At 39.2% G+C, this 26402-nt stretch overlaps 1 protein-coding gene and 1 long non-coding RNA gene across 3 annotated transcripts in view; one reads left to right on the forward strand and one right to left on the reverse strand.

The window, feature by feature from the left end:
• The window catches only part of LOC121380416, a 29187-nt gene extending 28094 nt beyond the window's left edge, over window positions 1–1093 (reverse strand). Inside the window, exon 1 of the long non-coding RNA XR_005958930.1 lies at window positions 884–1093. This is a non-coding gene — a long non-coding RNA (uncharacterized LOC121380416). The remainder of the gene's footprint in view (window positions 1–883) is intronic.
• Window positions 1–26177, forward strand: LOC121380412. Of its 2 annotated transcripts, none has more exons than XM_041509214.1 (15): window positions 1–137; window positions 1896–2497; window positions 5855–6002; window positions 6881–7017; window positions 7981–8116; window positions 8953–9048; window positions 11491–11621; window positions 12639–12736; window positions 13505–13589; window positions 17813–17884; window positions 18122–18220; window positions 19180–19338; window positions 20637–20732; window positions 24420–24582; window positions 25051–26177. In XM_041509214.1, the coding sequence occupies exons 2-15, from the start codon at window positions 2165–2167 to the stop codon at window positions 25059–25061; spliced, it is 1764 nt and encodes a 587-aa protein (XP_041365148.1). In that variant the 5' UTR covers window positions 1–137; window positions 1896–2164; the 3' UTR covers window positions 25062–26177. The 2 variants fall into 2 exon arrangements, with proteins under 2 accessions (XP_041365148.1, XP_041365149.1); XM_041509215.1 differs by lacking the exon at window positions 1–137 and adding an exon at window positions 352–491.
• Window positions 26178–26402: the final 225 nt, after the last annotated feature.

Consider the following 26402-nt stretch of genomic DNA (forward strand, 5'->3'; position numbering starts at 1 on the left):
TGTTTGGCTTCTGTGATCTCGTGTTGTGGTCAATAAAGTAGCGGATGAAGTCGCTATTGTACTGTTACTTGTGGTGATTAGGTTCTGTGCTATGAACATTCCTTTATTACTGGCGCACAGTTTGCTAGCTGGCTAATGTAAGTGTTCAAGGTGATGTTGTTTTATGTGTGCTTTGTTAGACCTCCTATTATATCAGTGGGTGGTGTACATGTATTTTTAAAATAGGACACTCTTTATTTGACAGAAACCCGTTTGTTCATATTTGTATGATAGGGATTTATGGCCACTCGTTGGGTTATAGTATAGGCTTGACTAAACACTGAGCTAGTAATTGCAGTGTTAGGTAAGGAAGATGCTATTTGACGAATTACCCTGCTGTTGAGATAAACTGTCACGTCCTTGAATGAATGAATGCATGAATGAACAAATACATAAATGTTTGACGACACTCTAGCACAAACTAGAGATCGGCTATGAGCTGTCAAACGAAGGTAAGTACATCAATATGAGTATTTCCTTTAAAAACGAATGAATGAGTTACCGCCTTCAACGTTTTTTCGTTAACGTATTAAATAATAACATGGGTAAAAGAATACAGCGTCACTGTTAAGTTTTATTTTATTTGTGGGAAACATTAACCTCGACGTGTTAAAACTACGTATGTGTTGCCAAATACAGAATAACCAAATCTATAGTCCTCAGCCTTCATAAACATTGGTTTTTGTAAATAATTTCAGTTTGATTTGATGTAAGGATAAAAGTGTTTAGGAAAGAAAACAAACAAACAAACAAACAAACAACAACAAACTAAACAACAACAACAGTTTTTGTGTGCAATTTAAAAAACAATCAATTCATAAATAAATGAAATTGTAGAACATACCATAAAGAGAAAAAGACGTCCCCTGATGAGAAGGAGTATACGTTGTTCTTCCCACACTCTTTCCCAACAACCACCGTCTCTTGATCTTCCCCTCTATATTTTCCTGACTAGCTGTGTCTTTCTCCCCTATACACCCACTCTATCTACGTCTGTCTCTGTGTCTTTCTCCGCTATACACCCACTCTATCTACGTCTGTCTCTGTGTCTTTCTCCGCTATACACCCACTCTATCTACGTCTGTCTCTGTGTCTCTGTCTCTGTCGGGGGCGGGACATAGATCAGTGGTAAAACGCTCGCTTGATGCGAGGTCGGTCTATGTTCGATCCCCGTCGGTGGGCCCATTGGGCTAGTTATCGTTCCAGCCAGTGCACCACGACTGATATATAAACGTCCGTGGGTATGTGCAATCATATCTGTGGGATGATAAATTTAAAAGATCCCTTGCTACTAGTGGAAATTTGTTTCCTCTCTAAGACTATGTCAAAATTACCATGTTTTTTTTTTTTTTTACATCCAATAGCCGATGATTAATAAATCAATGTGCTCTAGTGGTGTCTCTCTCTCTCTCTCTTTCTGACTCTCTCTCTCTCTCTCTCTCTCTCTCTCTCTCTCTCTCTCTCTCTCTCTCTCTCTCTCTCTCTCTCTCTCCACACACACACACACCATACATCACATACTTATTACACACACACACACACACACACACACACACACACACACACACACACACACACACACACACACATCAACAAGAGCCATGACATATAAGGATCTTTTTTTGTCCCGTGACCAGAGCACTGTTTCTTACAACTATTTTATAAACTAAAACAGTGTATAATTTAATAATTACTCCCAGTGCCTTTGGTCTCTACAATATTCAAACATGTTAAGATTATTTGCTATACACAGTGTTCCAGAAGAGACTCATAAATATGAAATGGGCCTTATTCGTCCATTATTTTGCAACTGTTCGATATCTTTGACCAATAGCTTTACTTTTCATTCACTTCAGCGTTGCTCCTGGATCAACCCCGTCGCCGCAGTGATACTGTCACCCCAGTTTAACCGTTACCACGGAGATTAACGATGATCATCAGTCTACAGGGACCTCAAGACATCACAGATGTGAACTGTAGTTAATCACTAACACTGACAAATCTTGCGAATCCTTCAGAGTATATGAACTCTTGTCTCCATTTCCAGACCTGGAACATTATAAGTCCCCAGACGTCCGAATTCGCTCACTTCCGACAGTCTTGGTAACAGGACAGTAAACTCAATATGGGGAATTCCAGGTCGAAACCACAGACGGAGAAAGAGAAGCTGAAACGGTGTCGACTGCAACACGTTGATCACCTGCTTGAATGTTCGCCTGGTCTTGCAGACGACACAAACTCATCATCCATTAGACAGAGTCATGGATCTTCTGTCGAGGCAACCGGGGACGAGTATCCCAGCCCGAGGCCTCAGGGTTGTCTGAGCAAAGTGGTCAGCATGGACGAAGTGGACTGCCAGGCGATCTCCGTGCACCCCCAGGATTATGATTTTCCCTTTGAAAATCTCGTCTTTGAAGGTGGAGGAAGCAAGGGCCTTGCCTACTGTGGCGCTCTCCAGGTAAGTCAGGTTTAGTAAAATGTATACTCAACCGTCGCTAGGGATATTTAGAAATAGAAACATATGTTAAGTAAAGCAACCGTCGCTAGGGATATTTAGAAGTAAAAACGTATGTCAAGTAAAGCAACTGAATTTATTGTGTTTGATGCATGACATATCTAATAGTTGTCGTGCATTGTCTAAAATTATTTTTAAATGCCCTATACTAATTCACAATTGTCAGCTGAAATGGCATTAAATGGGTGTTTTCGCATTGGCCTGGGTGTAGGTCCTTGGACAGTTGTATTGACTCTCTGTCAACTGGATTGATCGTCGGCCTTCTCAATAGCCAATGTGGGCAGCGTTAGACCAATATAACAAACCTATAATAACAAGGCCAATACGAAAACACCTATATTACATGTGGTAAAACAGTCATAACACATATTTCTCAACAGTTTGACCTCGCTCACGTCAACACACAAATCATCTGTTTTATTCGAATGCCAAAACGAAATTCATGGAAAGAAATAAGAGAAAACATGGTCTTTGAGACCAGATGTATTTAACAAAACAGAATAATTATGCCTGTTTAAAGTGAAGAAATGCAATGTGGAACTGAATGTTGTTTCAATACATGTCAGTAGCTCGGTTACCTTCCTAATACTATGGATTATGGTTCTGGCCTGCTGCTTATAAAACGTTTCGAGTCTTAGACTCGAGACTCTAATATAGTCTGACACACTAATGTTATGGCAACGCCATGCAAATTGTTAGGACATGTTGCATGTGACGTCATTTAAGACTGAGTCTGGACTCTAAACGTTTTATAAGTACGGGTAATGGTAGCAGTCAATATTGGCCTGTACTATTTATATGTTCTCTTTCATCCCCCTCCCCATCAGTATATATCATCTGAGAATCGATCTTTTGTTACAAGATGGTCTTAAACACTGTATGATATTTATGTCTAAAACTTATTTTCTTGCTTGAAACAGCAACATTTACACGTCAAGTAATGCGAAAGTTATTTTGAATGCATATTTCACTTGATATTCATACGAGTCTTGAAGTCAAGGTTCGAAACTCGCCAAAAAATATGGTGGCCTTAACAATAATAATATATGTTGGCAAATTATGGTAAGCGAACCACGAGCAAGACTTAATGTGCAATATAAGTGTTAATGTTTGGGCAACTAACGCCTTTATTTTTTTAAATAATTAAGTCGCATTTGGTGACCTGGCCACAGGCCGTTTTGAGTCCTGCGTGACTTGTTGCACCAAGCCAGAATATGGTTAATAGAGATTATTAGAGTCGGATCTAGGGTTTTACCAACAAAGGGCATACTGGTGTTTATTTTATACTTGCAATAACACACTCTTAACTGTTGGTGAAGGTAGTGATAAACAAAAAAGTGGGGTACAATAATATAGAAACTATTCCAGCTAGACTATACTAAAAGCCCAGCTAGACCAAAAAGGACACTTTTAAGCCAAAAGCCCAGCTGGACCAAACAGGGCACTTCTAAACCAATTGCCCAGCTGCACCAAACAGGGCACTTCTAAACCAAAAGCCATGTTTTCGTATTTTATTGGGGGAGAGAGATATCTCCCTTTCACACACACTAGTTATACATCTGAAGCCACCTATAACACGACAGTCTAAAAAAAAACCCCAGTCTCGCAACTTCATTTACATGTACTCACTTTCAAAACATATTTACATGTATGATTTACAACCTTTCTCGATTACAAAAGAATACATAAATAATAAAGTTTTAATAAATTTACATAATTTCAGGCCAGATTGAGTGGGTTTGTACAGATTCAAATTCGAAAAAAAAAGGAGTGATGGATAATGATGATCACTGGCTTAGGGAGTGTGTATGTGTATGTGTGTGTTGGGGGGGGGGGGGGGGGGGGGGCATGTGTCCCCCACCGTTTCTTGATCTAGTAGCAGCAGCGATGGTTTATATATATGCGGAAGAGTGGGTGGGGTGTGTGTGTTTGGGGTCGAAATAGTTTTTTTCTTCAATATATCGAGTGTGACTCGAACTCATATAAAATGTGCTTCTCCCACCTGCTAAAATTCCTGCCTGCATCTTTGACCCAGAACTTGTTTGAAATTGATTTTCAGCATATACCCGGAACTACCGGCCTCCGTGGCGTCATGGTTAAGCCATCGGACTACAGGCTGGTAGGTACTGGGTTCGGATCCCAGTCGGGGCATGGAATTTTTAATCCAGATACCGACTCCAAACCCTGAGTGAATGCTCCCCAAGGCTCAACCACTTGCACCGACCAGTGATCCATAACTGGTTCAACAAAGGCCATGGTTTGTGCTATCCTACCTGTGGGAAGCGCAAATAAAAGATCCCTTGCTGCTAATCGGAAAGAGTAGCCCATGTAGTGGCAACAGCGGGTTTCCTCTCAAAATCTGTGTGGTCCTTAACCATATGTCTGACGCCATATAACCGTAAATAAAATGTGTTGAGTGCGTCGTTAAATAAAACATTTCTTTCCTTCTTTATACCCGGAACTATTATAGATCCTCAGATAAACGTTCCGTTGCTACGTGAACGTCACAATTGTTTATGAAGTCATAATACTATACCGAAATACTTCGCATACATTAATATAAGACTACAAAGTTCACTTCAGTGTGAAAGTTCATTCATCATGGTCCACTATATGTTCTAACGGTGACATATGTTGTGGTTCACATATTCACTTCTAGTAACTGTGTAAGAATTAAAACAATTTGTAGTTTTCAATTGTAAGCCCTCTAGCAGGATTTTGGACATGATATTTTGTAATAATGTGCATTGACGTTTTGGGACGTGGGTGTATAGCAGAACAGGCGGCCAGTGTGAATCGGTTCCTAAACCACCTGTTCGAACCGATACTACAGTTAGATGCAGTCATATCGCAATAAACTGAGACGAAAATGTTCTCAATTTTGGAGTGAAAATAAATGCTTATATAATGTATGTTCGCAATGGTGTATGTTGTTAGTGCCAACGAGAACCTGATCTATAAGCAATCTTCATTTGAAATGGGGCAATTTAACATGGATTTCAATAGCAGATGACATATATGTAGTGAGACCTAAGTAAATACTGCAAGTAGGTATACATTTTTTTTTCAAATATGATCCTCAAGTCAAAAATACCAATAAGTGGGAAAATGAAGCGTTCATATGCCCGTAGGAATTTTGCGTATGGCGTATGTGTATCAGTCATCATTCGTGAATGATTCTTCTCTGATCTAGACTAAGTTTCACAAGCATACTTTGTTAGCATTCTGTTAAAGAGAAATGCTATAATGTGACATTAAAGAAGAAAAAAAATGTTTTTTTAAATTTATATTTGGTGACAGTTCCTTGAAGAAATTGGACAGATGTCGAAAATACGTCGACTTGCTGGGGCGAGCGCTGGTGCCATGACGGCGACACTGGTTGCTGTTGGTTACACATCAGGCGAAATCGAAGCCTTTCTCAGTGAAGACATCGACGATATATTCATGGGTAAATATATACACAGTGGCGGATCCAAAAAATCCATTTAGGGGGCCCCCAGTGACATGAGGTGGAATGCCAAGGAGGATCGTCAAAAAAATTAAATTAATATATAATAAAATTATAACTATCGCAAAATTTAGGGAGGGGGGGAGGAGGGCCCAGGGGACCCCCTAGATCCGCCTCTGATACAGCAACAACAATGATGATCAGATGATCAGTAAAAATCGAAAATTGATCTGTTTGATATTTGCGTTGTGATAATCGATGTTAGAGTTCATTGCGATTATCGCGAACGTGTTGTGCAATGGTTGTAACGTTACAGCCGGCATCGGTGGTGTAGCGGATAAGCCTTCGGACTTAAGACGGATCTGTACCGCGTTCGCATCCCGGTAACGGCGACCACCCAGAGTGAATTTAACGACTCAGTGGATAAGTGTAAGGCCATTATACCGACTTCTCTCTCTCTCTCTCTCTCTCTCTCTCTCTCTCTCTCTCTCTCTCTCTCTCTCTCTCTCTCTCTCTCTCTCTCTCACACACACTAATCACTAACCCACTGTTCTGAACAAACAGCCTAGATAGCTGAAATCTAATAATAAAATCGGTAGTAAAAACACTCCGGGCTACCGCTAAAGGTCGAGCCCTGTCACTGTCAGAAAATATATTCCACATTTCTTGCCAATGTTGTTCAAGTTCAGTATTTAAAAATATAATAACGCCCACGAATAATTTCACGAATCCATAAATCCAAGATTTTAGACGTTAATTATTATACCGTAAACCTGTATTCATGATTTTGCATAGTGCCATTAAATCAAACGCAATTAAGGTCTGGCGAGATTTGAACCACTGTCGTCAGCTTGAGAGTCCTGCTTGTTTCATTGCAGATCATCGGTATGGATACTGCAGCCTGCTGCCAAATGTTATCACACGTTACGGCTGGAATCCAGGTCGCAAAATCTTCGAGTGGTTCGGTTACAAACTGGAGGCTAAGACGGGAAATCCTGACATTACATTTGAAGAGGTATATCAGCGTACGGGCGCGTGTGAAGGAATGTTAGCAGGAGAGGTCTAGACTGGCGAGCGAAGTTTATAGAGGGGTCGGGTGATGCTCCCTCGGAAAATATATTGAAAAAAAAGACGAAAGCTTGTTTGAGCAGGGGTGGGAGTCAACTAATGTTATGATCAGACCATGGGAACGGTTCATGGAACTGTGGTGAAAATAAAGCAACAATACATTTTATTACAGGTCATTTAATGTGACCCCTCCCAACTGTGGCAGTCCTCTTACAGAACGCAATCATACATTATGGTCAAGAGCATATCTTTTGTCGCGGGTTTTGAGTTTTATTGATAGCTGTATACAGTTAGCTCCCTTGTGTAACATGGCGCGAAAATAGTCCACATGTGGTTTTTGCATAGATCCATGTTAAAAGGCTAAATATTTGGAATATGAAGTAAATTCTTAAGCTTACTCACCCGGAGTGCAAATGGTTTAGCCATAATGAGACTGGGTATTCATGCACCGGGTTTTTCTTGTGACAAAAGTGGGGCGAGATCAATTTGAGTAGTTTTGAAACAAGCTTATTTTGTGAAAAATTGAATAGGTAAACCTTTATTGAAATGATGATTTTTGTAAGGTTTGATTAGCAAAGTTTCCATAAATATGTGCATGATATCCGCCCACTGCCACTTAGGTTTAGGTTGTATGGGTTTGTGCATTGTCGAAAATGCACCCAAAATCATGCAGTTTGGGAACACTTTTTCGAATGTAACTCAACAATTGAACTCAAAATATTTAAAATGAGTCCTCTTTATAATCATGGCCCTGTTAGTAATTTCCTTGAGACTATAAATACCTCTATCTTTCTTTATTTTTAAACCATAGGTAGGCATTTAGGACGCCATGAGCTGGCATGCATAAATCTCAGCTGATAATTCACAATAACTGGTCTTCTACCTATTGTTTTCATGTTTATAATTTTAGCTTCTACGCAAGACAGGAAAAGAGTTATGTATCGTTGTAACGAATCTGAACCAAATGAACACCGAATATTGCCATCCGAAAACAACACCGGATATGCCCGTGAGACTGGCACTGCGCATGTCGATTTCGATTCCAGGTAAATCTATAGGTTCACAATAGTGATAAAACAATTCAATTTGATTTTGTTTAAACCTCTTAAAGAGTGTTTGTATTACTTTCTTTATTACAAAAACCTATCAGTTACAGTTAAAACACGTATGTCCTGGTTGCAACCTTCAGTTCCTCCTGCATGACACCCCCCCCCGCCCCCCCAAAAAAAACCACACACAAAAGAAAACACACAAAAAAACACATAAAAACCCCCCAACAACCCCAAAATCCCCCAAAAACAAAAAAACAAGAAAGAAACAAAACAAAACAAACGGGACGAAGCGCAATGGTATATCACTCGTCTGATGTGTGGTCGTTCTTGGATCGATCTCCATCAGTGGGCCCATTGGGCTATTTCCCGTTGTAACCAGTGCTCCACAACTGGTGTTACAAAGGCCGTGGTATTCTATCTGTGGGATGCAGCGTATAAAATATCTCTTGCTGCTGATCGGAAAGAGTAGCCCATTGCATAGCTGGTTTTTCATCGTTCATTATCTTTGTTCCTTAACCGTATGTCCGACGCCATACTATAACTGTAATGAAATTGTGGTGAAGCATTCTTTCCTTCCTTCGTTCCTTCCTTCCTGCATGACAATTATACTAGAAGCAAAATTAAATGAACATTCCCATACTGGACATGATAGCAGCCAGAACGACATTTGTTTTATGTCACTACTCATTTGTACAGCACGAACTGTGATATAAAAAAAGTAATTCGCAAATCCAGTTTTTGTAATATAGGAAAACAAATTAAAATAAAATGTGTATAGCACAAACACCTGTCGTCGGGTATTTTATAACTCGTTCTTTCTCTACACCCAGGTGTATTCATGGCGATTCAGTACACGATGCACGGTCAAACAGACACATTCGTTGATGGTGGACTGCTGTGCAACTATCCCATACACAGTTTTGATGGTAAGCTACTTAGTATTATGTGATAAGTTATTTGATGTCACATTATATCATCACACATTATTTAGAAAGGTATTTCATCATAAATTATTTGAAAATGTATTAAGTTTATTTCATGTCAAATAATTTGATCGTAAAATATTTGGGAAGATAGTAAATTATCTGATGTCAAATTATATCATCACACATTATTTAGAAAGGTATTAAGCTTATGTGATGTCAAATTATATTATCGTAAATTACTTGTGAAGGTGGTAAGCTATCTGATGTCATTTGGGAAGGTATGTGCAAGCACAAGACCGTTCAACCTTAGTGGATGAAAATTTCACCTTCAGTGTTTGTTTGTTTTTATCAAAATTACGCATCAACCTACATCGTCCACAGTTGTTGTTTAATGCGATCTGAACAAGTTTGTTACAACCTCATCAGAACATTAGATTGAAATGTTTCAAAACAAATAAGAGTAAAGGCATAATGTTAATGATACGGTTTATTGTATACTACATTAATATTACGATGGCATATTACTCCGTATAAACAACAGACATTATAAACGCTATTTTCATTTCATTTCAACTAAGTTTCGTGCTTATATCCAATTACGGTTCAAGCACGCTATCCTGAGCACACACTTCAGCTTTCTGCGATGTCTATCCAGGACAGAGGGTTAGTTGTTAGTGGTTAGTGAGAGAGAAGAGGGTGTAGCGGTCTTACACCTACCTACCCACTGAATTGTTAAAACTCGCCCTGGGTGGGAGCCGGTACCTGGCTGCGAACCCTGCACCTGCCAGCCTTGTGCCCGAGTGCTTAACCACGACACCACCGAGGCCGGTATATAAACATTACGATGTAGCCTTTTATCAAAAACAAAAACGTTTCTGTTTTCTTAAGTACGTACCATATGACACAGAACGTTTGACACAGACTATAGCTCAAATATTAATTTCTTGTTCCAGCCAGTGCTCCACAACTGGTGTAACAAAGGCCATGGTATGTAGTACCCTGTTTGTGGGATGGTGCATATAAAAGAACCTGCTAATCGAAAAGAGTAGCCCATAAGTGGCGACAGCGGGTTTCCTCTCTCAATATCTGTGTGGTCCTTAACCATATGTCCGACGCCATAGAACCGTAAATAAAATGTGTTGAGTGCGTCGTCAAATAAAACATTTCCTTCCTTCGTTCCATAGCTTAAAAATAATCATTACACCTGAATGCTGTAACCCACTCCTGTCATGTGTAATAGTGGCATTTTTGAGTTATAGTCGGTTTCAAATCTGCGTTTGTATAGTAGTTAGGTACGAAATGAAAATGTTTCATCGATAAAGGGCAATTTCGTGATATTTATTGTCTCTTGGGTATATGGAGTAATAGGTCATCACAATGCTTATACAGTTGCAAACCCTTATAGCTAAGATTTCCATGAATTGTGTGTAATAAGCAAAGCATGATTGGGTATAATTTGTATTATGACTTCACAAATGATATATCCAAAGCAGATGATTTTAATTTGTATGAAAGTGGATATAACTGTTCCTTTGTTGCTAATCGGAAAGTATAGCTTATGTGGCTGTTTCTTCTCTAACCCTCCATCGAGCGTCACACTTTATATACTGGACACTTAGTGTCCTATGACTAAATAAAAAGTATTTACTGGATGGTCTTGTTAAACACGGATTCCTTTCTTTTCCTTTCGTATCACGTTCGAGCGTGACGTAGCCCAGTGGTAAAACGCTCGCCTGATCTAGGATCGATCCCCGTCGGTAACCCATTGGGCTATTCTTGTTCTAGTCAGTGGACGACAACTGGTATATCAACGGCCGTGGTATATGCTATCCTGTCTGTGAGATTATGTATATAAAAGATCCCTTGCTTCTAATAGAAAAAATGTAGTGGGTTTCTATTCTAAGGCTATATATCAGAATTACCTAATGTTTGACATCCATTAGCTGATATACCGGCCTCGGTGGCGTCGTGGCAGGCCATCGGTCTACAGGCTGGTAGGTACTGGGTTCGGATCCCAGTCGAGGCATGGGATTTTTAATCCAGATACCGACTCCAAACCCTGAGTGAGTGCTCCGCAAGGCTCAATGGGTAGGTGTAAACCACTTGCACCGACCAGTGATCCATAACTGGTTCAACAAAGGCCATGGTTTGTGCTATCCTGTCTGTGGGAAGCGCAAATAAAAGATCCCTTGCTGCAAATCGGAAGAGTAGCCCATGTAATGGCGACAGCGGATTTCCTCTCAAACTCTGTGTGGTCCTGAACCATATGTCTGACGCCATATAACCGTAAATAAAATGTGTTGAGTGCGTCGTTAAATAAAACACTTCTTTCTTCTTTCTTTCCATTAGCCGATAATTAATATACCAATGTGTTCTAGTGGTGTCGGTAAACAAAACTTACTTAAAAATTCGATTATTTTGCCATTTCTTTTCTCCTCACAGGCTGGTACCTATCCATGGCACCAGAAGATGGCTTCCTTCACAAGCTGCAGCCGCTGAGAGACTTGCCAAAACTCTTTGATAAAAGGCAGAGATTTGGCAGTGTTAATAAAAACACGTTAGGGTTTCTGCTGGTAAGCTATAAGACATTGTGATGTATTAACCCGACTTGTGTAAAAAAAACCTAAACTATAACGTAGTTGTGATGTATTAACCCGTCATGTGTGTATAAGAAAACCTAAACTATAACGTAGTTGTGATGTATTAACCCGTCATGTGTAAAGAAAACCTAAACTATAACGTAGTTGTGATGTTTTAACCCGTCATGTGTAAAGAAAACCTAAACTATAACGTAGTTGTGATGTTTTAACCCGTCATGTGTAAAGAAAACCTAAACTACACCTACGTTATCTGTTACTTAGAGGCGGGACGTAGCCAAGTGATAAAGCGCTCGTTGATGCACGGTCGGTCTAGGATCGACCTCCGTCAATGAGCTCATTAGGCTATTTCTTGTTCCAGCCAGTGCACCACGACTGGTATATGAAAGACTGTTGTATGTGCTATCCTGTCTGTGGAATGGTGCATATAAAAATCCCTTTCTTTCTTTGCACGCTGACCTTTTTCTATCCTGGCGACATAAACGTATATTCCATTTTTAAGTATTTTATAGTCACTGTTTCTTGACCTCCTGTCTAGTTTACTTCAGATGTCAAAGAAGTCTAAAGAGTCCAGTTTTTATTTAGGACACCGTAATGATCGACTCAAAATGTAAAGTTCGTTCAATCTCTGTATGATGAGTCTTTCATCAGTTTTATATTTTCTGGAAGAACAGAACAGAAAAGGTGATGAAAAATAATTAGAAAAGTGACATACGTTTACACATTACAACCATCATGATTACCATCATCATTATTATCATCACTATCATCATAATCATCGTCATCATCATCATCATCATCATCAATCATCACTAACATCATAATCATCATCATCAATCGTCATTAGCATCATCTCAAAATCGTGGCCCGAAATAGCAGGATACACAAATTGCAATTGTAGAAAGAACGTACAGTCGAAGGCAGCACCTCAAGACAGATTTCACTATACGCTCATACAGGATATACTGATGCGATTTTCTTTGATGTTTTTAGTATGCAGACAAGGAGCGTGATATTCTCAGATATGAACTGGAGAGAAGAATAGGTGTGCTGAGTCCAGAACGACCAAAAATCCCTACCAAACTCTACGAGTAAGTGTTTACGTTAAATATCGAGTTGTCAGTAGTAGTAATAAGGAAGGCTGTATGGTTATATTACGTACTTTCCGTAACCTTGATCTTAGTGTGAGTCATAGCTTTACCGTGACCGACTTGGACAGGTGTGTGTCCTACTTCTTGACTTTGGTTAGAGTTAGAGCCTGACCTTGGCTTACTTGGGCAGGTGCGTGTCCTGCGTCGTGGACTTGACATATGCGTCGTGGACTTGGAGTGAGTCATAGCTTGACCGTGGCATACTTCGATCTACCTCAAAACATTAATGTAAAAATTGTAATTATACATTCATGTTATTACATGAAGTCGTCTTAATGTACATGTTTAGAACTACGGATATTAATGTCATAAAAACTACACTTTGGTGACTTTAAATATTAGTATAGTAAAATGTACACCTTTGTGATGACAAATATTAATGTCATAAAAAGTACACTTTAGTGACTAAAATATTAATGTCGTAAAATGTACACTTTTGTGACTTTCAATATTAATGTCTTAAAAAGTACACCTTTGTATTTACAAATATTAATGTCATAAAATGTACACATTTCTGTTTACAAATATTAATGTCGTAAAATATATACTTTTGTGACTTCAAATATTAATATCGTAAAATGCACACTTTTGTGACTTCAAATATTAATGTCGTAAAAGGTACTTTTATGCTTTCAAATATTATTGTCGTAAAATGTTCACTTTTGTGACTGCAAATATTAATGTCGTAATATGATTTTGTTTTCAAAGACAAAGCTTGAAGAAGAGGAAATTTGAGGAGCGGGCAGAACATGAACATCTTCGGGTTACCAAAGCCGTGGATGCTTTTTTCAAGGTACTACTCAGCGGCCATAGGCGTACAGACTCCCATTTTTGTACCTTTACCATAGTTTGACACCCAATAGCCAATGTATTTTTCGTGCTGGGGTTTCGTCAAAAATTCATTCATTCATTCATTCATTCCCATTTTTGTAGAAGCTGATGTTTGCCCGAATTAACTGAAAATGCCCGAATAACCACATTTAATCATATTAGCGTTACTGCCAAACAGCTATATTACGTTGCAAACAAATCACTACTCATTTTTATGTGGATTTCAACTAATATTATGGGTAGAATAATGGAAATACATGGTAAAAAGGTTTTGCACTACGTCATTTTACTCGAATATCCCTTTCATTTTTGACCTAGTTTTTAAACACTACGACGTATTTCTCACTATTAGCTTAGATTTTTGTTATTTAGATTATCCATTTCCGTACATCCGAAGTAATACCACGAAATGAATTTTTCATATTTAAAAAACGCATGTCTCTCTGAGAAGTAACGATTACGAAGACGAGCTCTTGTCTACTCTTTACGGGTATCTCCCCGTTTCAGCGTCACAGACTCTTCTTTGACTGTATTGAAGTAACTTTATCAAAATGTGTTACAGCTGTGTAGATTAACCGAACTTCGTGTTAATTTTCACAGTTGAAACTAGTATCTGTCACTTTAATAACGTCTTGGGACCTTTTACGTCATGGTAATTCATATACACGTATGCATGTGATGTCATTAAAGAGTTGAGTCTAGACTCTAAAGACTTAAAGTACAGGCCCCAGCAGCGTGTTTATAAAACATTTGGCTCTAGACTAAGCCTTTCCTGTCCTGCATGGAGTAGCCGGCATAGGCCGACACCTGTGCCCATGACAGGCGTGCGCTACAACAGATTGCTCTGAATGTGCACGTTAAACCCTATGACTTGACCTGACTAAGCTTTTGATAAAGTCTCGCCATATTGATGACATGCAGTTGAAGTCTAGACACTTTATTAGTCTCAAGTACGGCTATGGACTTAGAAAGCGTTTACCGGCCATCAGTCTACAGGCTGGTAGGTACTGGATTCGGATCCCAGTCGAGGCATAGGATTTTTAATCCAGATACCGACTCCAAACCCTGGGTGAGTGCTCCGCAAGGCTCAGTGGGTAGGTGTAAAACCACTTGCACCGACCAGTGATCCATAACTGGTTCAACAACGGCCATGGTTTGTGCTATCCCTTGCTGCCTGTCGTAAAAGAGTAGCCTATGTGGCGATAGCGGGTTTCCTCTAAAAACAGTGTCAGAATGACCATATGTTTGACGTCCAATAGCCGATGATAAGATGTGCTCTAGTTGCGTCGTTAAATAAAACAAACTTTATATTATTTTTAGAAAGCGTTATGAGCATTATTATGATTTCAGTCAGAGTTTCCTTGATTCACACATTTAACTCGAGTACCGTATATTCTGCTTAAATCTAATGATGCACGGTTATAGATAACTGTCTGATAGAAATATGCCGGACATTTTTTGTCTAATTGGGATTCCTCTGCACCGTCAAACGTCAGATATTGTCACACACCGAGCTATGCCTTCGATGAGGAAAGACGTGTCGCTCTGCTCTCTCGAGTTGCCCCCCTCCCCCCACCTGGGGGGACTTATTGCAAGCTACGGCTCTTTGTTAGAGTACCGCGTCGCATACATTGGCTCACGGGCAACCGTGACTTTGGTGTATGGCGACGCGGTAACGAACACGACGAAGAGGAAGGGAAGAGGAAGGAGGAAGAGGAAACCTGCACCAGGGACGGCTCAGGGGGGACCTAAACTGGCGACTCAACCGCCAGCAGCGGTCCTGTCTGCGTCGCCACCCCCACCCCCGGGACCCGACAAACCAGTGCCAGCCGACGCAGATACCTCTGAACAGACTGAGCCAGCGGACCAGTCGACGCCGCTGTTGGACACAGCGATCTGCGAAACTCCACGGCGTGCGTCTCCCGTTCCAACCCCTTCGAGGCGGTCGGCGTCGAGTCCCCCACCCCCGGGGGGCTCCTCCAAGACCCCTATGGATGGCGCTGCTGCGAAGCGGAAGGCCGTCACCCCACCGGGTAGTGACCAGCCAGCCAAGGCCCGGTCTTCCGCGACCGCCCGGGGCAGGGACGCCGCCTGGAGCCTAGCCATCTCCAAGATCAAGGGCCAGTACGCTCGATACTTGGTCGGGGACACCTCGTACACCAGCTCACTGCCGGGAGGCATTCTTGAGGGCAACTTTAAGAAGTTTCCTGACGGAGTTGAGTGTGCCATCCACGCCATGGAACTACGAGACGGGAAGTTTGGACTTGTGGTGATCTCTACAGACAGGGAATACTCTTCGAAGACATGGACAACTACACCATCCACAGAGTACTGAAGATCATCACCGGTGCCCATTACGTCGAGCTAGCTAAGACCTTGCTAGCCCACCGTTGGAGGAAACTGGTGTCACAGTTCAACGCCAAGCACTTCATCTCGTCCCCGTAGTCGCCAACCGTTCCAAGGGCTTAGTTGGACTTTAATGTTTTATTTTTTTATTACTTTTTTTTTTGGTAAACAGTCCGACGCACTTTATTTTGGCAGCCCGTCTAAATTGCTCAAATCACTTTAAAACCCTTTCGGTCGAGCAGTCTAATTTTGTTCTTTGGACAAAATTCCGCCCACCTTAATTTCGAATTTTGACCTTCTTTGGACCAAATTCCGCCCACCTTAAACTCGCACGCCTCCCCCCCCCCCCCCCCCCCCCGGACCGGACCATTTAGATCGGACTTTAAACTTTTAGACCTCCGTTCAAAATTATATGTCGAAATTATTCTCTTTTTTTAAATATTATTAAATAGTCCGATCGTCTTTTCTTTCTCTTATTTATTTTTGGACTGTCCATCTAAAATGCTCCAAATTATATAAATATTCGGCCGAGCAGTCAATTCTTTTTATTTTTGGCTTGTAACTTTTTATTTATTTTTATTTTTTTAATTCTATTAACTTTTTTACTAATAGTTATTTTCAAAATTCTGCCCATTTTCAACTCTATCCTCCCCTCATCCCGAGTCAGGCCACCGATATTATCGGAGGTCGGACTCTGGATGGGCGTGTTCGAAACCCTAGTGGTATATGGACACGTTAAATTGTTATCTATCTACATTGTATCTATCAGATAGTGTTAACTCCAATATATACTAAATATACACACAAATATAACATATAATGTCATTCTCCATGAATTACAAATTCTCTTTCTATGGATATATATTGCTACTTTATTTATTTATATATTATTTTTCTTTTAACTGTACATAAACGTAGATATTGTTTCTGGTTTATAAAACACGCTTCCTTTTTTTTTTTAAAGGCGCAGACCCTAGTTTCAACTCGTAAAAATGGACAATAAGTTTAGTTAATGCACAAACCTGCAACACATTTGAATAAAGTTACAACTGAGTGAAGCAAGTGTCTGTGACGTTAAAACCGGAAAATATCGTAAAAAAAACAATAGACTAGAACCCGAATCAATAATCGCTACATCTCAGACGCACGTGCGTTTTTAAAAATATGATAAATGCATTTTGTGATATTACAAACATGATGACCAGAAGCACTTCGGTCTTACAGAAATGAATAATTTAAACAAAATCTAAGTAATGTTTGATTTCAGTGATAATAAACGGCTCTAATAGTGAAAAATATGCTGTAGTGTTTAACAACTAGGGTATGTCCCTTTAAGTCAAATCAACTTAAAATTACTGACAAAAACTCTGTGGATACGAAGTCATTTAAATGCTATTAGTAAGACACCAAACAGATGTACAATAGTTAATATTTCTGATGTGATGATAAACAAATATTAAAGGCGCAGACCCTAGTTTTAACCCGTAAAGTAATGGAAACTAAGTTTAGTTAATTTACAAACCTGTTACTCTTTTGAATAAAGTTACACTACGGTGAAAGGAGAGTCTGTGACGTTAACACAAGAAATATCCTTAATATAGACTAGAACTCGAATCAATAAACCGCTACTTCTCAGACGCACGTGCGTTTTTACGAATATAAAAATTGCAATTGTTCGTACTACTAACACCAGGATGGCCAGAAACACTTCGGTTCTACGAAAATATAAGTAATATTTGATTTCAGTGATCATAAACGGCTCTAATACTGAAAAATATGCTGTAGTGTTTAAAAACTAGGGTATGTCCCTTTAATCTATTTTATTTTCTGTTGCTGCAGGTACTGTTGAAGCATAACCTCGACAGGAATAACGTCATTGACCGCAGCGAGCTGGAAAACGCTTTCAAAGACGTATGTGTGACATTGGTTTTAATTCTTCAGTATTTCGTTAATATTGTGTCTGCGTGCAGGAGTGTACACCTATATGGTGCTTGCACTTTTAATGTAGCGATAAAATATTAGTACTAGCTAGACTATGCTATTGCACGTTTGATGTCAGTTTACTGTTACAATACGAGACTAATGACTAAGAACTAAAATCATGTATCCGCCCGTAGTTATTAAATTGAATTGTTCTTTATTCTCCAGGAAACGGAGTTTTCGAGGGAGCAGGCGGAGCTGCTGTTTGGGAAGGACGTCACGGTGGACAAAGCGTTTGCGATCCTCGATCAGGATGGAAACGGAAAGGTAATTGTTGGTTTAACACTGGACTCGACAACCATGACATAATTCCACATCACTGATAATGGCAGTTCTACAAACAAAGTTTGTTTTGTTTAAAGACACCACTCGAGCACATTGATTTGTTAATCATCGGCTATTGGATGCCAAACATTTGGTAATTTTGACATATATAGTCTTAGAGAGGGAACCCGCTATATTTGTCCATTAGTAGCAAGGGACCTTTTATATGCACCATCCTACATACAGAATATCACATACCACGGCCTTTGATATACCAATCGTGGTGCACTGGCTGGAACGAGAAGGCAGTTGTACATTAATAGTATTATATATAGCATATATAAGTAGCTAATTCATTTGTTTTAAACTTAATCCCCGAAAATCTGTTTCTAGCTAGGGATTTTCGGAGCTAGTATCTTAGCGCTACGAAATCGTATAACCATTTTAGGCTATGACTTCACCATAGCACACGCCATAGTGACATCATAACGTACGATGGTTTTACGATTTCGTAGCGTTAAGGTAGCTTCGAAAATATATTAAACACGTTATGAATTCTAGTACCAAAAAGGTACCTTTTCTGAACAGACCTATTCCTATATATATGTATATACGACTGCTAGCATTCTTTCATTTCTCTGTACGTCACGTTCTCTACAGTGTTCCACAACTGGTATATCAATGGCGTATTCAGCCCTTTCTTTTGTCTAATGCATACACGGCAACTACCATTAATCTATAGAAATAGTCCATCACGTAATGTAGGCGCACCATCTTACCTAACAATATAATATAATAAATGTTTAGACACAATTCTGAGTGTAATAAAAATGCCAATGATTAAAATCTTAGATAAGAAATGACGTCTTTAACATGATCTGAAAGACCCCAGATTGAACTTTGCAGTTGATCTGGAAAAATAATAAATTGAAAGATAAAAAAAAATCCATTCCTTTCCACAGATTATTCACAACGAGTTGGTGCGTTTCGTGGAAGAAACAGGAATCTGTCTGCAGTCTCGGTTTCTTGGTTACCAGAGAAAAGAAGTGAACAGTTTATTCACGTTTCTCAAATCCTTGCGGAATTCACTCTTAACTAACGTAAAGAAAATCTTCGTCGAGGTACGTAAAAACACCTGTGTGTGTAATAGGATTCAATAAACAGAATGCACTTCAGCGGTAACGAGTAAAGCGAAAACACAGATCTTGGCCAATAACCTCTGGCGTAGTGTAATATATCTCATAATATACTGCTTAAAACACAGACACTGATATATAACGTCTGGCGCAGTATAAAATCTCTCGCATATACTGCTTAAAACAATTTAATGATGCATTAGCATAATGGCAAGAGACATATATTTTTTTGAAATGCGTTTCGAAAGTATCCGCTACCCATCTCTCCAAGCGAATTGTCTTTATATTTTTTTGGAGATCATCCCGAACCCACAAGAAACGTCACTCACCAGTCTAGACCTATCCCCCTGCACACTTTTCTGCTCTCGCGCCCTGTCAATTTGTACATTTATTTTAAATAACTATAAATGAATCTATCCCATATGGGCGTCCGCAGTGGGGGATGGGGGTGGGGATGGGGGCAAGGGGGTACCTACCCCCTCCTAGATCTAGACCTGACATTTATTGACGTGTATTCGCTAGAAAGTATACATGTTAACTTTTCATATTTGAAATATTGGCATTTATCGACATTTGCCTTAAAGAATTTTATTTGTAGAAAGCAGAACATTGTATTTTAGAACATCAAGTGTTCAAACTGTTCCGCAGGAGTATGGTCCCGAACCACTCGGAAATGAATATCGTAAATACGCTTCCAAAGGAGTCAAACCAGAGTTCAGTTAAACGTTTAATACAAAGTCACTCATAGTAATTGTATTGTTGGTTATTTATGATACAATATTTTACTGTTTGTTGTAATTGTACGTGTACATACACGTGTATACAAATGTTATTCATCTTCAAAAATGCATTTAAAAAGGGTTCCATTTGTCACCATTTGTAATGATGAATTTTACTTGTAGAATACACACACAAATGCATTTCAGAACATCTAGTTTTCCGGGAGAGCATGCGCCCTCGATCTCAATCAGTTGGGCATCTACACAAATATTCACTTAGTTTTCCCAGACTTGCATGTGAATGACCATCCTTATACTTTAATATTATACGCCAACATGTTTTGCCTCCATCTATAACAGTTTTGCGGTCGCCTATGCATACTCAACTTAAGAATATCAAAAGTGTAACGTAAATAGAAAGCCGTAGATACAGAATTTTGAAAACAATTAGATACACTATTAGAGTAGTTCATTTATATTAATTACTTTAAGTTAGCTTCAAGACTGCCGGTTCAATTGAAGAAACATTACAGTTTTAAAGTGTTATCTTTGTTTCGTTTTCAGACCAGTGATCTGCAGAGAACTGTGGGTATTAACACAGGTCACGTGGGTACGATAGACCTCAAGCTGGAAGACGCTGATCGAGAGTTTGTTGTCGAGGTACAGAACGACGGACGGATTGTCGTATTTAATGACGGAACGGGACGTAGCCCAGTGGTAAAGCGCTCGCTTGATGCGCGGTCGGTAGGCCCACTGGGCTATTTTTACTTCCAGTCAGTGAACCACGAATGGTAATACAAAGGCCGTGGTATGTGCTATCATGTCTGTGGGATGGTGCATATATAAGATCCCTTGTTACTAATGGAAACATGTAGCACGTTTTCTCTCTAAGACTATATGTAAAAATTACCAAATGTTTGACATCCAATAGTCGATTATTAATATGTCAATCTGCTCTAGTGGTGTCATCCTCAGCACATGGTTATGGTTTAGGATCACATAGACAATGAGAGAGAAAACCCGCTACAACCATTCCAAGTGTTACAATATTTGATTAGCAGCAAGGAATATTTTATATGCACCATCGACCCACAAACAGGATAGTACATATAACAGCCTTTATTACATCAGTTGTGGAGCACTGGCTGGAACGAGAAATAATCCAATGGGTCCACCAATGGGGATTGATCCTAGAAGGATTGCCAATCAGGCGAGTGGTGTACCACTGGACTACGTCCCGTACGTGCCCCCACCCCACCCCCCCCCGCAATCCTAGCAAAATTAGGGGTGATCAGTGGCATACTCAATATCATTGTTTCCTTGGCTGCCAGGGTGCCCCCTCCCTCCCCAATACAAAATCCTACCTACGCCACTGTATATAGAAACGATGCCCTTTTGCCTGAGTTGTTTTTAGCACGACCGGCTTCGGTGGCGTCGTGGTTAGGCCATCGGTCTACAGGCTGGTAGGTTATGGGTTCAGATCCCAGTTGAGGCATGGGATTTTTAATCCAGATACCGACTCCAAACCCTGAGTGAGTGCTCCGCAAGGCCCAATGGGTAGGTGTAAAACCACTTGCACCGACCAGTGATCCATAACTGGTTCAACAAAGTCCATGGTTTGTGCTATCCTGCCTGTGGGAAGCGCAAACAAAAGATCCCTTGCTGCCTGTCGTAAAAAGAGTAGCCTACGTGGCGACAGAGGGTTTCCTCTAAAAAAAACCCAGTGTCAGAATGACCATATGTTTGACGTCCAATAGCCGATGATAAGATAAAAAAAATCTTATATAAAACAAACTTTACTTTTTAGCACGACTGTATAATTAGATCCACCCCTTTACCATGTTCGTGGCGAATGAACAACAAAGCGCCTGAGATATATAGAGGATAATAAACAAGATACCAGTTATTATCAAAATTATGTCCCAAAATCAAATCATTTTTAGTTGTCGTGCGCTTTAGCGAGTGACAATTGAACAGTATTTCACTCGGGACATACATTGATAATAACTGGTACTGAGTTTGCTATTCTATTTATTACCCCAGCTATGTTTTCTCTAAACGTCTTTATTTTAGGCGCACATGTACGTACATGTAGGCTATAGAAACAATGTAAACCACTTTACACACTGTTCTGGGTGTTGCTATAACTTTGCATTTTAATCACGTTCACAGATCATTTTCAAAAACAAAAGTTATCGTTATTCTGCTAAAAATATAAATAATGATTTGCGTTAAAATTACATTTTGTTATAAATTTAATATGAAAAATGTCGTGAACGCATACTCATTAAAATACATGACGTCATTTTGTGTGTTTGCCAAATCGCGATGATGTTATATTTAGTACCGACAAAGTCATTGGCTTGTAAGCGTCAAATTATCCAGTAATATTGTATGTCACAACACTGCATAATATTTCTCATTGAGAAAATACGAAAAATATTTTCCCTGTTATGAGTGGTCACTGGGGGTAATAAATATAGTTATTTATTAAATTAGTAAAAATTAAATTTTCTTCATGGTGTATGAACTGCACGAAAACAGGAAGTACTAGTGTTTGTCTTGTCTTAATAAAAGGGGAACAAGGCGGTACAGGCCCACAGTTTTGAAAATTTGATCATACATTATATCGGTGCCCTCAGGCGTACGCGTCCCATCTTTTGTTGTTTTATTATTATGTTAGAATTAAAGGGAAATGCCAATAACAAAACGTTTATTCATATTTGCATTATTACCAAAAGCTATGTAGGGTTCCGTAAGCATTTGACATGGATTGTAACTAATATTGTGAGTAAAATGATGAAAATACATGGTGAAATGTTTTCAGGCCAGCTCATTTTCCCAAATATGTCCATCATTTTTGACAGAATGTGAAGGTTTGCTCCACATTTGGGGGGGGGGGGGGGGGGGGGGGGGGGGGGGGGGGGGGGGGAGGAAGTAGCTAATCCTCCATCTCGAACGCGAATGCTAATAATACACCGGTAACGAGTTTCAACTACAAAGTGATGAAGTGTAAGCTATTCCTCACTTATGTCCCTTTCCAAATCTGCAGGTAACCCATGTAAAAAGCGTGGTTTTGTAAACACGGGTAAAACACACACATGTGAAATACACCACGGGTGTATGTCTTGGTCAGGTTTTTCAGCGTTTTACGTAAACCATTGTTAAACCTAGGTTTTGATATAACCCGGTGTTTCGAAACCCAGACATATGAAATCGGCCCTAAAAGTTTTATAAGCACGAGCCCTGGAGACTTCAGCGCAAGAATTGTATTTGTTGGTAATCCGCATTCCGGTTTATGTGTACGTATATGCATACGCATTACGCTTAAATATAATTTACGATTTCGGACGCCTTCCTCTAATCATTTAAAAATTTAAAACATGCAACATAAATGTACGTCGTAGGTAAACATATAATTGTTTTCACTTCATAAACCTGTTTCCATATTAAATGCGCAGACCCTAATTTTAACCCGTAAAAAAATAGGCACTAAGTTTAGTTAATTTACAATAACAGAGTGAAAGAAGAGTATGTGACGTTAAAATAGAAAATATCCTTAAAAATAGACTAGAATTCGAATCAATAAATCGTTACTTCTCAGACGCACGTGCGTTTTTAAAAATATGACAAATGCAGTTTGTGGTACTACAAACACCAGGATGACCAGAAACACTTCGGTGGAACGGAAATGAATAATCTAAAGAATAAAATATAAGTAATGTTTGATTTCAGTGATCATAAACGGCTCTAATAGTGAAAAATATGTTGTAGTGTTTAAAAACTAGGGTCTATCCCTTGAAAGGGGCTATCATGAGTTTGCTGCATTGTACGATGTTTTCGACTAATTAAATGTAACGACCTATCACATATTAAATCTATTTCTTATTTAGAATATCAATGTCTGTACATTCAATGTGTTTCTGATCGTCCTAATATTTGTGAGTAGCCCAAACTGGATTTGGTATTCCAATAATTTTGTACGTACGGAAGACTATATATTAAGAATTAAAATGAAGTTTGACCTAGTGAAAATAAAAAAGAAGAACAGAAATACGTTAAATATATAACCACAAACATTTTATTTAGAAAAAATATATTTAAAGTCTTATTACAGTCGTCAAAACATCTATTGGTCGTCATCATCTTAATAGTTGCCGAGAAATGAATGTAAATTATACCAAAGTAAATGTGTTTCACAAGGACCCGTTTTACGAAGCGATTTTAGCGCTAAGATCACCGTAATGTATACAGTAGCTACCGTACTGTAATAAGCAATTCAAGCGATCTTAGCGTTAGGATCACTTCGTAAAACGGGTTACTAGACGTTAATATTTTATCTTTCAGCGGGGATACAACAGTACACGAGCGTTTCTTCAGTATTACGTTGTCGAGAATTGTTTGCAGAAACGCCAGACGGAACCACACGAGAGCGAGGTAGCACCGAACACTGACATAAGTCAAGAAACAGATTTAGCAGACAGTGAGGCAACGGAAAAAAGTCCACTCGGTAAAAAACCCACTAACATTAAAAAAAACCCCGAAAATTATTGGTAAATACTAAGAAAGTTAACAGTATCAAGAATGTATGTAGTGCTGTATGATTATCTCTATATATTGGTATGTATGTCGGGTTTGACTATGTATGTACTGATGTACGAATATCTATATATCGTATGTATGTCGAGGTTGACTGTTACATACATATATATTAACGCACAGGCGCATGGAATAATTAAATCCTTTCTGGCCTCACAAATTGTCCCATGCCATTGCTGGGGCGCGAACCTATGGCACCGAATCGCCTGCAAATTACAGATTTGCCATAATACCTTCTGAGCTATTGAGGCATCCATGTATGTATGTATGTATGTGTGTGTGTGTGTGTGTGTGTGTGTGACATTCGTGTGTGCGTGGTTGTGTGCATTCATATATACATGTACGTGCGTTCATTTATTTATTTGTTCTTTTCTTGTAGTGGAGTCGTAGCAAGAATCTCAATGTAAAGCCAATGCTTGAAGACATTTTGGACATATTATGACAAGTACACTGAAGTATCGACACGGTTACTCGTCAAACCAGTGTTCAGGCGTTTATGGTGTTCATTATTGCGCTTTCATGGACTCCTGGACTTTTGCCCCAAAAGATGTACCTTGTGAAGCAGATATCATTTCTTCAAGTTGTCTAATTCTCATCCTGACTGACAGCGATTTCCTCTATGGTTTTACTCATGTTATTCTCTGTTGGACGTAAACACATCGTAATAATTATAGTGAATGCCATCTTCGCACGCCAAGGTACCATTTTGTAACGTAGTATACTAGCCGGAATATATCTTGGTTTGTGAACATGAGTGAATGAAAAACAAAACCCATATAAACTAGAATTTGACTCTTAAAATAAAATTATTTGGAAAATTAATAAAGCTTAACAACAAAATAGAACTCAAGCTATTGGTTTCAATGGGTATTAAAGAGTCATCGTATTTTGAATTAAGGTTGTATTAGAGGCTCTTGTATGAAATTTCATCATAAATATATCTGGTTAGTTATTTTGTCTTACATATATATGCTTCTAGCGTTCTTTCTTTTTTGAAAATGCCTTTTATGCATGTAGTGTTGGGCCTAATGCAATAATGTTTCTTTGCCGCCTCCTATGGACTCCCTGTTACTATGCTAGGTCCAGCCTTGGGAGACCACATATTATTTACTAAACTTATATATTTTCATCACTAATTGGTTCATTCGATCACACACTCACTCTGAACCCACCAAAAAGCACCCAAGCCAACTCACACAGAACCCACCGGAAAACAAACCAACTCACTCACTCACTCAGAACCCACCAAAAAAACACCCAAGCCAACTCATTCAGAATCTACCAAAAAACAAGCCAACTCACTCATTCAGAACCCACCGAAAACAAACCAACTCACTCAAATCACACCGAAAACCAAAACCAACTCACTCAATCTGAACCCACCTAAAAACAAGCCAACTCACTTTATATTGTTTGATCCACGTTTGCTGCTCTTGTTTATGTCTGTATAACTAGTGCTACATCATTGTGTTTATTACCATAATAAAAAAACCCATCTTCAATTAATTTGTCTTTGACTGTATTATCATGTTTTTATTTTGTTCCTGTGCTCTTTTAAAGATGCACTTTCGGGTTTTAAAACGTCGGATATAAGGATCATACAAATAATGAGAGAGGAAACCAGCTACTGCCACTCAATGGGCTATTCTTCGATTAGCAGCGACAAATCTTTATAAGCACCACCCCATTGACAGGATACAGGATAGTATGTGCCATGACCTTTGTTACACG

This window comes from Gigantopelta aegis, chromosome 9 (assembly GCF_016097555.1).
Source record: "Gigantopelta aegis isolate Gae_Host chromosome 9, Gae_host_genome, whole genome shotgun sequence".
Lineage (NCBI taxonomy): Eukaryota > Metazoa > Mollusca > Gastropoda > Neomphalida > Peltospiridae > Gigantopelta > Gigantopelta aegis.